Source organism: Chiloscyllium plagiosum, unplaced genomic scaffold, assembly GCF_037043375.1.
Source record: "Chiloscyllium plagiosum isolate Xiang-an unplaced genomic scaffold, Cpla_swu_hap1 HiC_scaffold_17, whole genome shotgun sequence".
NCBI classification, from domain to species: Eukaryota; Metazoa; Chordata; class Chondrichthyes; order Orectolobiformes; family Hemiscylliidae; genus Chiloscyllium; species Chiloscyllium plagiosum.
In genome coordinates this window covers 33359181-33374735 of record NW_028270155.1, presented here as the reverse complement: position 1 = coordinate 33374735, position 15555 = coordinate 33359181, and the positions used below count along the sequence as shown (strand labels likewise).

Here is a 15555-nt window from a genome sequence, read left to right as displayed (position 1 = left end):
AAGCATTGCTGATGAGGTTTGTAGGGCTCCCAAAGTTAAAGGAAATAATGGTCAAAGCCTGTTAGCAAAATGCGGCAGACAATCCAATGATTGATGGGGTCGGGTTTGATCGATGGCAGGCCTTAAGAGACTGTTATCCACCCAAATTGGACCCCCAGGCCTTGAGAGGGGATCCACTGGGAGAAAATGAAAACCTGGCTGCCTATTTGGAGAAACAGTTTAAAAAGCAGAGCTGGAAACAGAGCAAGACATAGGGACTAATCAGTTGCTGACCACAATGTTCCAAAATTCCATCATTGAGGCAATACCCTCCCAAGTCAGGTCAAGACTGGAGGTGGTGGTAGGTCTGACATCATCAATAAGCCACCAGGAATCTAGAGATCATGTAGCTCATGCAGTTGAAAGGTTTCAAAAAGACAAAGAGAAACTGTCTGAACAGTAGGAGGAGGTACAAAGGGAGCTGGCGCAAATGCAGCTCAAAGAGCTTACAAAGAAAGAAAAAGAGAAGGCTAAAAAGGTGTTGCCAGTCAGAACCGACACAATAACCAACACTGGAGTGGAACAAGTGCCGGTGCAAGGCGGGGGGGGGGGTCCTATCAGGTAGCCAGACAGGGGCCAGAAAGTCCCATGCCAGCAATGGAGGTTTTAATGAAGCTTTCCTGGAGGTGATGTATCCGGGGCAGGACAGATTTAAACAACAGCCTAAACAGAACTGGAGTCCCCAAGGACACAGACGTAGGAAGGGGGGACTAAGGTACATGATAAATAATCAGGGCTCAAGGAGGGTGAGAAATGATGTGCTGGGGATGCCATCAACCTGGCCACTTTAGGGGGAATTGTCCTTACTGGGCCCTCTCTGCCCACAGCAGGCCTAGATGGTGAGAGTCCCCAATGGCCACTTCTGAGATGCTTACAGGCCCAGCAAGACCTATTAACCCGTAAGGGATGTGCTAGGGATGCCCTGAGAACCTGGGTGGGGAGGGGCACTACCCTGTATTATGGGAGGCTAATCAAGAACAAGAAATACACTTTAATATAGAAGGGCGGCAGACACTGGTGATGATAGATACTGGAGCTACATACACTTGTGTACAGCTGCAGTATGCCTCTCACCTTCCCATGTCAAGTAAATTTGTTAAGACTGTAGGGTTCTCGGGGAAATCACAGTTAACTTGATTTACAGCTCAAGCAAGCTTACAAATGGAAGATAGGGAAGATAGGGAATATTAGCGTCTAAAGAGATGCCAATTAACTTGTTTGGTAGGGATGCTTTACTACAGTTAGAGGTAAGATTGGAGTACATACAGCAGGGCTTGGTCATAGAAAAGGCCAATACATAATTAGTGATGCAAGAAATTAAAGATGTTAATGTTTATTGGATAGGGGATATAGCAAGTGATATTCAAGACATTTGGGGGATGTGGGAAGCAGAAGTGTTGACGATGTTGACTAAATCAAGACCACCTAAGTCTGAGCTGCACTGTACAGTGATATTTGATGAGTCTCAGGATGAGGTGTTAGAGAGGCAGTGGCAGCAGGAAGTCACTGCTCCACAACATTTGAGAATTGAAGCAATAGCATTAGGGGAGCAGGGAGTGATCCTGCAATTAGAGAGAAATGCGATCCTGGAAAAGTGGTATAGTGTATCAGGCGCCGCACCACATGTAACCTTACTGGTAAATAAGGGATATCAATCGAAAGACTTAGGACCTATGGCCAGGCATGTAGAAACAGTCAGGGAATGGCATATGCTCACGACAGGAGTTTGGGAATCCATGGATGGCAGCTATATTAAAATCCTAGCATGCTGCAACTTGACAGGGAATCTGAAGGAAGTCAAAGTAACACCCCAGCGGAGCATGCCAGTATCAGTGAAGGAAAATGATGAAGTGAATACATTACCAGCCACTTTGTGGTCACAGCATGATACAGATGTGAGGAGAATGAAATCAGCTGGCCCAGTGAAATAAGGTTGAAACCAGGAGCTGAGACAGTAGTGAAATTTCTGATGAATGACGTTATCCTAAGGTTTGGAAAACCGTCGGAAATTAGTTCAGACAATGGGTCTGCCTTCATTTAGAAAGTAAAGTTAGTGCTGCAGTTTTTGAGAATCAAACAGAGGTTTGGGTGCATGTGTCATCCCCAGTCACACGGTGTGATGGAAAGGATTAATGGGACAGTGAAAGCCAAATTAAACAAGATCTGCACAAGCACCAACCTTAATTGGTTTGATGCATTGCCGCTGACGCTAATAAATTATCGCATGCAGACTAACCGCATGACCAATCTAACACCGCATGAGATGCTCACAGATAGAACTATGCCAGCGCCCAAGTGGAGAGGCCCATACAAAAGTCTTGGAGCAGTTAAGCTTAGGACTTAAGCAATATATGCAGCAACTAACTATGATACATGAGACTATCCACCTGCAGGAAACACAAAGGGTACAGACACCTGGCAACGGGGAAGGACCTATTAAGTCTGGGGATTGGGTGTACGTATGGGTTTTTCAAAGATGCTGGAATGAGCCGAGGAGAGAGGGACCTTTCGTAGTGACTAAAGCATCACCTACCGCCATCCAAGTGGAAGGACGACACATATGGTACCACCTTAATCATTGTACTAAAGCTCTCCCACTGGCACAAACTAACTCTAACACTGAGGTAGGTGGAGTTGAGGCTGTGGAACTTGGACATGGCAGGACACACAGGAGGCTAGTACCCCTCAGCAGGGTTCCGAACAAGATACAGGCGTAGTTCTTGGGGATACCGATCATTTCAGAAATGATAGTGATGGAGATGTGGACCATAGTTCTCCTGGCAGCAGGGATGGGGGAGACATGGGGGATACACCGATACTCCCCATCTCTGATTCAGACTTGGAGATATTAACTTGGCAGACCTGGACTGGTAATGCCAGGGTCACTCAGGCTGGGAGGCTGTCATCCCAGTGATAGGGGTTAGCAAGAATGCTGAATGGATTAATTACATTTATTACAATGAACAGAGATTTACCAATTATACTGACAATGCCCTTGTGGCCTTGGGAGAACAATTGGATGCTTCTTCCAAAATGATATGGCAAAACAGACAGGCCTTAGATTGGATACTGGCAGAAAAAGGTAGGGTTTGTGTGATATTTGGGGAGCATTGCTGTACCTTTATACCTAACAACACTAGCCTTGGGTGATCTTTTACTAAAGCAATGGAAAAACTAAAGAATTTAAGACGGGAGCTAAAAGACAATGCGGGGTTTGGTCATCAGGCTTTTGATTGATTGAAAAGTATATTAGGGTCTTGGGGAGCATGATTTGTCAAGATTGGTCTTATTGTAGGTGTGGTTTTACTTGTTGTTGCCTTCATCTTTTGTTGTGCTTTACCTTTTATTAAGTCCTTTTTAGTTTGCATCACTACACGGCAACTTGTGGTCATTTCAGCTACACCAGGAAGTGCTTACTCCTCTGATGGAACCCCACTGCTCTACTATTATGATCTGACAACCACCACGGTGCAAGGAGTACGTCCACTTGGGGACGTCAATGATACTTCTGAATAATGCAAGGGTCCTAGATTGTGAAGGATCTTGGGTCTTTTTTCCTGTTCTAGTTATTGGAGGACAGGTTTTTGGCCCAAGGGACCACAGGAATGGAGGAAGAACCCTTTAAGTCTCAGACTCCAAAAATTATTTAGTCCATGTTGGGACCTTAATTGTTTGTATTGGGTATAAGAGGGGCTGAGCTTATTGTCTTCTTTTTCTAGGTGAGACCAGTAGGTCTCAAATGGGGGAATTATGGAACATAAAGAGCATGAAAGCATGGGAAGGGTTAAAGCATGAAGACCACTGGCAATCTGTGATCTGTAGAAGGCAAGGTGGGATAAGAATAGTGGAATGCTCTTACACCAATTAGCAGAGTAAGGTTGAGGCTGAAAGGTCACTATGGCAAGATGAGATAACAGTTAGAGGTAGTTTCCCTGTTAAGTGTCGTTATGACAAGATTGGGACCATAAATATTTCGGACATGACATTAAGTATCTAATTAATAGTTAGTAGAGTCAGCTTGAGACAGGAAACTATTGTAGTAGATGGAATAGCTAAATATCTAATCATTGATTTTCCTGCTCCTTGGATGCTGCCTGACCTGCTGTGCTTTTCCAGCACCACTCTGATCTAAATATCTAATCATGACAGTTTAATCTGGAATGGAAGATTACTGTAGCAGAGATGATAATAAATATCTAATCATGACATTAGGAAAATATTAATTAGGGTCTGGGATGAAAGACCATTGTTGCAAATGTTAGCACTAAATATCTAGCCATGACATTAGAATAACATTAAATAGAATGTACAACTAAAGAGATAATGGGAACTAACATCACTTGTTTATTTTGTAGCTAGAGTGAGGTACTTTGATTAATATAGTTAGACATGCTAATAAGCTAACAGAAACATGAAAAAAAAACCACGCACCCTGAGGTTCGGGGCATTTGAGAATCTGCTTTCTTCGTGTCACGATTTTTTGTTTGCAAATAAAAGACCTACATCTTGAAGAACTCTCTGCATCTCCTGGTGATTCTCTACATTTTCTCCATGACAGAGACCGTGTGGGATGTTTTGGAATGGAATAAGTCCTCCTGGGTGCAGATGTGGTGGAGGTGGAGGAATTGGGAGTAACGGATAATGTTTTTACAGGAGGGGGAGTGGGAGGAGGTGTAATCCAGGTAGCTGTGGGAGTCAGTGGGCTTGAAGTAGATGTCCATATTGAGTCAGTCCCCAGAGATAGAGATGGAGAGGGAGAGGTCCAGGATGTGGAGCGAGGTGTCCGAGATGGTCCAGGTGAACTTGAGGTCAGGGTGGAATGTGTTTGTGAAGTTGATAAACTGTTCAACCTCCTCGCGGGAGCCAATACAGTCATCAATGTAGCAAAGGAAAAGGTGGGGAATGGTGCCAGTGTTGCTGTGGAAGATGGACTGTTCCATGTGCCAGACGAAGAGGCAGGCATAGCTGGGGCCCATGCGGGTGCCCATAGCTACTCCTTTGGTCTGGATAAAGTGGGAAGATTTGAAGGAGAAGTTGATGCGGGTTAGGACCGGTTCAGCCAATCGAATGAGAATGTCAGTGGAAGTTGGGTCAGTGGGTGAGGAAGAAACGGAGGGCTTGAAGGCCTTTGTCTTGGCAAATGGACATGTACAGGGACTGGATATCCATATGAAGATGAGGTGTTGGGGGCCAGGGAACTGAAAGTCATGGAAGAGGTGTCCCGAATGTATGTGGGAGATCCTGGACCAAGGGGAAACAGGACAGTTTCCAGGTATGTGGAGATAAGTTCGGCGGAGACGATGGGTCGATCGGGGCAGTCGGGTTTCTGAACTTTGAGTAAGAGTTAGAACTGGGCAGTGCGGGGTTCCAGACTATAAGGTTGGAGGCTGTGGATGGGCAATCCCCTGAGGTGATGAGGTTGTGCATGGTTTTGGAGATGATGGTTTGTTGATGGGAGGTGAGGTCGTGGTCAAAGCGTCAGTAGGTGGAGGTCTCCACAAATGCTGCCAGACCCTCTGAATTTCTTTTGCAATTTCTTTTTCTGCAACAAATCAGTCTGTTTTCTACCTTGTGTAGCAGCCTTCAGACCACTAAAACACAGGTAAATTACTAACTTGGCCAAACAGCAAGGGATGCTGGGTACATTGACAAGTAAAATGCTGAAATCACAAAACCACACACCAGACAGTGCAAACAAAGCAGCCAGATGCTAATAACATTTAAATAATGTAAAAATCAACAGTTATTCTGGACAGACATAACCCCAACAATTTATCCACCAAACACAGGAGGGCCCAGCCAGAAAGGCACCGGGTCCTGCTACACAAAAAGACTCACAGTTATACGTCATCCAAACGATCAACAATGTTTCAAACTGTTAAGTGTGTCTCCCTAATTGGTCAGAACTATATAAAGTTCTAGAAAACCATCTAAAAAGGTATGGAAACAGGGTTCATCTGCTGACTGATCTCTTGAACACTCTTGAATTATTTGAATCTTTGGAGGCCTTTTAAGGAGGGCAGCATGGCACGAGGCTGTAGAAGCTGACGATCCAGAGAGAGAGAGAGAGAGAGAGAGATGGTAAGCAAGTAACTTCACAGATTCAGGGAGAAGTTGACTGCGTAAATCTACAAGATACTCAGGAAGTATTGTAAGCTTAAGAGGTGAAATAGGATTAAAGATAGTATGTTTAATGTTAAAGGTTTTGATAACTCGTTTCCTAATAAAGTTGGGATTGTTTTGCTTTGGTACTGGCTTGCATTCAATAGTGGTTTGACTGTTGTGATATCGTGGGACACCTGGGCAAATGCATTGATAACATTCCGGTTGGGGTTGTCGAACTTGTTTTAAGGAGGAGCTAAACAACAGTTGTGATTAGATTTAAAAAGAAATAATTATTTTTAGGCTCTGTTAGAATGATTTCCAAGCATTTATACTTTAGATTCTACACTAATGTGTAAAATAGTTCAGATATAACTATAACAAAAGCAAAATCCTTAATTCCAGAGATCTGCAATATTACCCAAAAGTGGCAGAAATATTTAGCCAATCAGTTTATCTGTGAACCGTGGAAATTGATAGAATCCTACCAAACCTGAGGGGACAGACTTCGAGGTGAGATCAGGAGGAATCCAAAAGGACAGCCTGGCAGGTGTAGCTACCATTTATTTTAATTTAGATTCTTACCCCAAGATAGCATTTCCCAGAGTGACAGCTGCTATTAGTCAGAGCTGTATTGAAGAAACAGCTTCAGCAACCCAGACCCTACCATTAATGAGATGGTACTCCCAGAAATAACGGTGATTGCTGAGAGATCTCACAGACTAGGCCACCCTAACAGCTACACCCAGAAATGATCTCTACTGATGCTCAGGATTCAACGAGGAAAAGATTACACCAATGTTTCAGGTCCATGATCTTGTGTCAGAATTGAAGAAAGATGATCAGTCTCTACAGATGCAGTAGTCTGACCTCAGGAGTGTAGTCCTGCTGGAACAACCAGAGTTCTGCTCTGGCATCACCAAAGACAAAGGAAGCTTATCCCCACGATAATTTAAGTCTCAACTTTAACTCGTCGTAGCCACTTCTTTATTTGTCAGCACCTCCACCCCCCCCCCCCCCCCCCCCCCCCCCCCGGCCCCCGCCACCCCCCACCCACTGTGTAACTGGCTGAGAATTTCCAGTAGTTTCCCATGTAGTGACACTATTGCTGCGGTCTTTGGAAATGGAGAGGAATCCTGCTGCTTAACCCCTCTATGGAAGTATGAGGCACACACCCTGTCTCTTGATGAGGCTCTCAACAATTTCACACCATGACATTTAGGCAACAGCTGCTGGTAAGACTTTTGCTGTTGCCATTTCCAAACAGGTCCATCTCCTATTTCTTTACTTATTGCATCGCTATCTCCTTTTGCATCATCATCCCATCTGTTATTAAGTTACACCTGCTTAGAATCTTATCAGAGATCTTCCACTTCTTTCTTTATTTGCATCCTCCCTGTCCTCACCACTGTACTTCTTTATAACTTGTTACATATCTAATCATTTCTATTAAAAAAACTAAAACAGGGATAGGAGGCTCAGTTGGCTGGACAGCTGGTTTGCAAAGCAGATCAATGCTGACCGCGCAGGCTCAATTCCCGTACCAGCCAGGGTCACCATGAAGACCCTGATTTCTCAACCTCATCTGAGACATAGTGACCATCATTAAATTCACCATCATTAAATTCACCATCAGTTATCCCTGATTAAACTCTAGAATCAGATTTCAGGAAAACAGAGTGTTTATTATTTGAATGATGTTGTGATTCTCACTTGCAAATCTTTTTCTCCAACAGAGGAGAAAACAGTTTGATTAGATTTTAAAGTTCTTTAACTATAAGCAAGTCACAAAATCATTGATTCATGAAATGTGTATTCATATTCACTGGCAGGATTTCACAAATAGACAGCTTTACATAGCTCTGTCTTGCTTGGGATGTTTTGATTGTTTACAAGTCTTGTGAAATAGTTGGATATCCAGCACATAGTTTACAATTAAGAAAAAGATACTGATGTGACCAGAAATGTTTTGCAGGAGATAGGTTCATATTGAAGTTTTATTCGTTTATCAGAACCAATTTTCAGAAAATTCCAGGTAATATGAGTAAAGATTGGCAGTATTGATGAGCTAAGTATTTTCAGAAAGAGAAAACTAACAGGTACTGCCTGCAAATTAGTTTATATACAAGAAAGGAGTGTAAACTGATGTACAATTAATCAAAGCTGTCTTTTGAGGCTAACCTAAAGTTACTACAGAGAGAATATAAAGAGCTAGAAATTCCAAGATGTTAAGAAAATTAGGAAAACAAAAAATTAGGAATATAAATACAAATTTCTTGGAAACATTAAAGACTCCAATGAAACCTTAGTTGATTTAAATAAATTAAGACGACATTTCTGGTTCCATATGGTGCTAATCTGGAAGTGTTAGCACAAAGGATAGCAAAGTTGGACAATTCTAATATGTTTATGCGTAACTGCTGTTGTTTCACTGACACAAACCTGACAGACATGTTCTGCTGCGAGACATTTGATTCATCACATTATTAGTGGCAAAAGTACCTGGTATGGCACAGCAAGACAATAGACATATTATAGGGACAAACCACCTGCAGAATGAAAAAAGGAAGGACTTCAAAATTTAGTAAAAATTCCAGAAATTTGATGTCTGCTTTCTATGTGTGGTGCTCAGAATTAAAATTAGTGGCAAATACATTTTTTGCAAAAATAGCAGCATTGAATTCAGTGAAAATTTCAAAACTTCTCAGCAACCTATAAGAAAGGTCACTTTCTTTTTACTGCTTTTATTACGAGGTGGAGTTGGCCCAGTGCTGGAAAAACTGACCATATTTGAAATCTGGCTGAAGGTGTTGTATTCTTGATTAATGTACATTTTGTATGGTTTTATTTAACCCACTTTTCAGAATTATAAATGAAAAAGACGATAAGAAATGCCCAGTGATCTTTGATGAGGGTCTTATCACCCACAGAAGATGTGAAATGGAAGAATTGTTTTTGAATCTGCAGGTACTGGGATCACTGTGCTTAAAAGCCCACACTTTGTTCCGTGAGAGAAATTAGTTCATGATGACAGAGACAAGAGTTTAGAGAATTTCCAGTGGTAATGGTTTTGAAAACTATTAATCATGACACAGTTTGAATTTGTTTAGTCTGAGGTCGGGGTTGAAACCACATTGACCTTACAGTATAATAAGCCAAGCACGATAATCGGTTTTATATTTTCACAGTGGCATTGTAGTTTCCAGTGACCTCCACACACAAAAGGCATCGGAATTAATGGGTAAGTATAAAGTTCCTCATTAATACTGAGCCCAATGGGTCATTTGAGGTGCTTTCTTGATATCTCAACTGCTCCATGTTAGAAAAAAGTCCAACTTACTCATGGTTGAGGCAGGGCATTCCAGGCTGTCCTACCCTGACCATAACACTTCTCCAATCTGTGTCCCATCAAGTTAATCAAAGCAGAAATTTAGCAGCCAAGCTTTGACACAGTAAAGGAGGTGGTAGCATTGTGATAATGTCACTCAACTAGCAAACCAGAAACCCAGGCTAATATTCTGGTTTTGAATCCCACCTTGGCACAGGATGAAATTTGAAACCAATAAATATCTAGAATTAATAAAACTAGCCCAATGGTGAACCTTGATTGTCAAAAATAACAACAAAAGAACAAAAGAGAAGTACAGCACAGGAACTGGCCTTTTGACTCTCCACGTGTGTGCTGATCATCATTCCCTAATTAAACTAAAAAACAAACCTTTTGCTCTTATTTGGTCCGTATCCCTCTATTCCCTCCCTATTCATGTAACCATCCAGGTGCCACTAAATGTTGTCAACATGCCTACTTTCACACCTCTTCCAGCACTGCATTCCAGTCTCCTTCCACTCTCTGTGTGAAAAACCTTGAAACTGTGCCCCCTTATCATTAAAACCTATCAAGTTCAGTGGTATCCTGAGGGAAAAAAAAATTGTCATTCTTACCAGGTCTGGCCCACATGTGACTCCAACCAGGAATGTGGTTGCCATTTAATTTCACGGAGTGTAGTCAAGGAAAGGAAATAAATGCTGGCTTGGCCAGCAATGGACCATGTCACAGGAAAGAAAATGTCTATTCACAGCATCAGCCCTCTCAAGGCAATGCAAAAACCAGAAGAATGGTGGAGACCAGGTGTACCTATACTAACATTTTGTTTCACTTAGACCCAGTACAGGGCTGGGTTTTGCAGCCCTCCACTGGTCTAGGTGAGGGGGCCCTTAAAATGTAGCATGGAACCTGTCTTCTGGCTTCTCACTCAGACTATATGATAGGGAATTATTAGGAAGCCCATTCACCCTTGGAATCATAGAAACTCTCAAATGCCACATCCCATTTCATCGATGGCAATGGAAAACCTAAGCCAAATGAGTACCTTGGCAGCTTTTCCAAGAAGGACCAGTGTTGGAAAGGACTTCCTTTTGGGGATCCCCTATGTCTATCAGGAGCATTCAACTCCATCCCCCTCTCAAAGTCATACATCCCTCCTTAAGCCACCTCCAGCTCTCAGCTCCCACCCCCCTCACCCACAATGCTGGGGCCTAGCAGCCAGCACTATCAGTATCTCAGGGTTAGCTTCTGTCCAGTTTCCTTCTCTTCTTGAGGGATTGGCTGTAGTCCTAATGGTAGCCACCTCTGAAATCTGGCAATGCTGAGACCACAGATAGAATGTGAAGGAGCAGGTCATTCAGCTCACCAAGTCCACAATGACCATTCGAAGACCATCCCACCCAGACCCATTTGCCTACACTATCCTTTAACTCTGCATTTCCCATGGCTATTCCGCCTAGCTCGCACATCCTTGGACACCACGGGTAATTTAGCACAGCCAATCTATCTGGCCTGCACTATGGGAAGAAATCAGAGCACCCAGAGAAAACTCATACAGACACAGGGAGAATGTGCAAACTCTACACAGATAGTTGCCTAAGGGTGGAATTGAATCCAGGTTCCTGGCATTGCAAGGCAGCAGTGCTAACCACTGAGCCACCATGTTGCCTCCACACTGTGCTGGCCAAATTGAAACCTTGTTGTCAGGGAAGTTGAGGAACTCCTAGCATGCTAAACCCAGTCCAATGTATGACTTTTGATGTATTCTACTCAGCCATTTACAGCCATTGTACATGTCCAGCCAGTCAAGTTTCATATAAAATCAGAATCAAAACTTATCCCGGGGCATGAACACATCAACCTTGTCACCGGCACCAGGGACGATTAGCTCATGCATGTCACATGATTAACCAGTCACTTCATTAAAAATGAACATGACAGTCCAACGTTTTGGCAACATGAAGGATGGCAAAATAAGATGGGCTGAATTTTCACTTTAGGGCCAAGAAGCAGGAGCTGGTCTTGTTTCCAGCTCCTGAGCCTGCCCATGAGGTAAGCAACAGGTTTTGACCAGAATGACCCTTTAATTGGCCTGGAGCCTTTTTTGTTCTCTGTCTAAGTGGGTGGCATGGTGGCACAGTGGTTAGCACTGCTGCGTCACAGCGCCAGAGACCCGGGTTCAATTCAGGCGACTTTCTGTGTGGAGTTTGTACATTCTCCCCATGTCTGTGTGGGTTTCCTCCCAGAATCCAAAAGTGCTAAATTGCCCATAGTGTTAGGTGAAGGGATAAATGTAGGGGAATGGGTCTGGGTGGGTTATGCTTCGGCGGGTCAGTGTGGACTTGTTGGGCCGAAGGGCCTGTTTCCACACTGTGAGTAATCTAATCTAATCATACAGCAGAACGGAGAAATTACTGTATTAGTTTTGGAAGATTAGACCAATGGCACTTTTCTCCTGTAAAGTGAAGGCTGAGATACGATCTGATAGAGCACTTTAAAATTATTAATTGGTCAATAGGGTGCTGACAGAGAAGATGTTCTGCTTGTCAGAGGTGCCAAAATTAAGGATGATAAATTAAAGATTGTCACTTGTGAAACTAGAACAGTTTAAGAGAAACTTACTGCTACATGGAATGATTGAGTTGAGTACCATGGATATGTATAAGGGGAAGTTAGTTACGTACATGAGGGAGAAAGAAAGCCTCAGGCGACTCTCTGTGTGGAGTTTGCACATTCTCCCAGTTTCCTCCGGGTGCTCCGGTTTCCTCCCACAATCCAAAAAAAATGTGCAGGTTAGGTGAATTGGCCATGCTAAATTGCCCGTAGTGTTAGGTACAGGGGTAAATGTAGGGGAATGGGTCTGGGTGGGTTGCGCTTCGGTGGGTCGGTGTGGACTTGTTGGGCCAAAGGGCCCATTTCCACACTGTAAGTAATCTAATCTAATCTAATTAAGGGCAATAGACAAGCCCTTACAGCTGCAGAGTCTGAGGCCTCACAACTTCAATAGTATTGAATAGCAGAGAGGATTAAACATACAATGATAAATCAGAGAAAGCAGCTTGGCCATCAGTCTAAATGATACGCATTACAATCCCTCTGTGGGCAACCTTTGTCGACCAATGCCCATTTGGGTGAGGACACCTGTAGATTGCCTGAAGCACAGGGTGCCCACCTTAAGGCCCCTCTCCCTGACACATTCGTGTTAAGAAACTGATGTAGAAAATCCCAGGCAAATGTGACTTTAACAATCTCATGAGTCAAATTGGCTTCCTGCCCTCCTGGACATGAGTAGTCTTGCCTAGACTAAAATGGTTGAGCCAGAATACCCAAGGGGGAGAGGAAATTGGCATGTTGCTAATAGGTTTCATTATTTTTACCCAGTCTCCCTTCTCTCGGTGGGATCTGAAAATCCTGGCCAGAATCTTTGTAAAATCAGGAGGAGGATTGTTTTTACAAAAAAAAACCAACAACAGTCACCCATGTTATTAATTGTATTAATTACACTAATTAAATTAAAGATAGATACCAAAGATTCTATAAATATATAAAACAAAAAAGAGTGACTAAAGTAAACATTGGCTCTTTCAACGATGAGAAGGGGGATTGAGTAATGGGATATGAGGAAATGGTCGAAGCATTTTGTGTCCATTAATAGTCCTTCACAGTGGAGGACACTATTAACATGCCAGTAATTGACAAAGAGACGAAGGTAGGTGAGGGCCTGGAAACAATCATTATCACAGAAGAGGTAGTGTTGGGCAAGCTAATGGAGCTAAGGATAGACAAGTTTCCTGGCTCTGATGGAATGCATCCCAGGGTGCTAAAAGAGATGGCGGAAGAAATAACAAATACACTTGTGGTAATTTTCCAAAATTCACTAGACTCTGGGACAGTTCCAGCAGATTGGAAAACAGCAAGTGTGATGCCAATGTTTAAAAAAGTAGGTAATAAAAGATGGGGAATTATAGACCAGTTAGCTTAATTTCTGTATTGGGGAAAATACTTGAGTCTATTATCAAGGAAGAAATAGCAAGGCATCTCGATTGAAGTTGCCCCGTTGGGTACATGCAGCATGGTTTCATGAAAGGTAGATCATACTTACCTAATCTACTAGAATTCTATAAAGACATTACAAACACAGTGGATAGCAGAGACCCAATTGATGTGGTGTATCTAGATTGCCAACAGGCATTCGACAACGTGCTGCACAAAAGACTGTAGCATAAGATAAAGATATATGGCGTTATGGGCAATGTATTAGCATGGATACAGGATTGGTTAACCAACAGGAAGCAAAGAGTGGGGATAAATGAGTGCTTTTCTGGCTGGCAATCAGTGACTAGTGATATGCCTCAGGGATTAGTGTTAGGACCGCAATTATTCTCAATTTACATAGACGATTTGGAGTTGGGGACCATGTGTAGTGTGTCGAAGCTTGCGGATGACACTAAGCTGAGTGGTACAGCAATGTGTGCAGAGGACTGTGAAACTTTGCAAAGGGACAGAGATAGTTTATGTGAGTAGGCAAAGGTCTGGCAGATGGAGTACAATGCTAATAAATGTGAAGTCGTCCATTTTGGTATGAATAACAGGATCATTACTTGAATGGTAAGAAATTGCAGCACACTGCTGTGCAGACGGACCTGGGTGTCCTTGTGCATGAATGACAGAAGGTTAGTCTGCAGGTGCAACAGGTAATTAGGAAGGCAAATGGAATTTTGTCCTTCATTGCTATAGGGATTGAATTTAAAAGCAGAGAGGCTATATTGCAGCTGTATAGAGTATTGGTGAGGCCACACCTGAAGGACGGTGTGCAGTTTTGGTCTCCTTACTTGAGAAAGGATATACTAGAGGGGGTGCAGAGGAGGTTCATTAGGTTACTTCCGGAGTTGAGGGGGTCGGTCTATGAGTAGACTGGGATTATATTCACTGGAATTTAGAAGAATGGGGACGCTGTTATAGAAACACATAAAATTATGAAGGGATTAGGTAAGAAAGAAGTAGAGAAGATGTTTCCACTGGTGGGTGAAACTAGGACAAGAGGGCGTAGCTTCAAAATTAGGGGTTGCAGATTTTGGACTGAATTGAGAAGGAACTTCTTTACCCAGAGGGTTGTGAATCTCTGGAATTCTTTGCCCAGTGAAGTGGTTGAAGCTTCCTCAGCAAATGTTTTTAAAGCTAAGATAGATAATTTTTTGAACACTAAAGGAATTAAGAGTTATGGTGAGAGGGTGTGTAAGTGGAGTTGAGGCCACAAAAAGATCAGCCATTATCTTATTGAATGGCAGAGCAGGCTCAAAGGGCCAGATGGCCTACTCCTGCTCCTGGTTCTTATGTTCTTAATAAATTCCAGAAATGACAGTGATATCGGACTGTCATGCAAAACAGGCAACAGCCAATCAACAATCAACTTTACCAGAAGATATCGATCAGGTCAGTTAATTTTAATAGCCAATAAGGACGCCTGTCATTTGGTGTTAGTTTAATTAGTTCAAGCAGGTGATTTCATTTTCATTTGTTCAAGAGAAAAGTCAGCAAGGCACCTCCTGATGACTGCAGTGTGACCTCTGCTGGAAATTTGTATGGTTGAAAACACAAAAATGACATCTCCCTGATGATTTCCATGACATAATAATGAAACATTTGACAAGTATTCAAATTAAGAATAGTCGCTGAGTTGAGGAACTGCACTCAGTTATAGTTTGAGTGTGTGAATCACTATCGTCAAGCAGACTAGGAAAGTACAACAAAGAGAACGATTTCAATGGAACCACAACTTTGTTTCGTCAGCCTCCATAGTGGGAACCAATTTGATTTCCTGTTAACAAGAGATTAAAAGCTGAGGGGAGCACACAGCAGCAGTTCATTCACTGCAGCAGTACAAGTCATGGCTAATCTCAATACTGCATTGCAGTACTCAGGCATCAACTTCCCAGGACACCTGCATACGCTGCAGTCTATGCACTATGCTGAGGAGTTCAAGTTTCATGACACAGATATTCTGATTGTTACGTACCCCAAATCAGGTAGGAGCTCCAGTATATTCCAGTACCTCAATGCTTGTGTTTACTTTATGTATTAGTTACTGT

The 15555-nt window shown here is 42.8% G+C and overlaps 1 protein-coding gene across 2 annotated transcripts in view; it reads left to right on the top strand.

The window, feature by feature from the left end:
* The window catches only part of sult5a1 (sulfotransferase family 5A, member 1), a 44378-nt gene that overhangs the window by 15938 nt on the left and 12885 nt on the right, over positions 1-15555 (top strand). The window contains exon 1 of one of the 2 annotated variants that reach the window (XM_043706787.2): positions 15153-15492. The exons of the other annotated variant lie outside the window; for it this stretch is intronic. Within the exon in view, the coding sequence (XP_043562722.1) occupies positions 15354-15492 (139 nt within the window). The 5' untranslated portion in view covers positions 15153-15353. Of the gene's footprint in view, positions 1-15152; positions 15493-15555 lie in introns of those variants that run through there. 2 annotated transcript variants of the gene reach the window in all.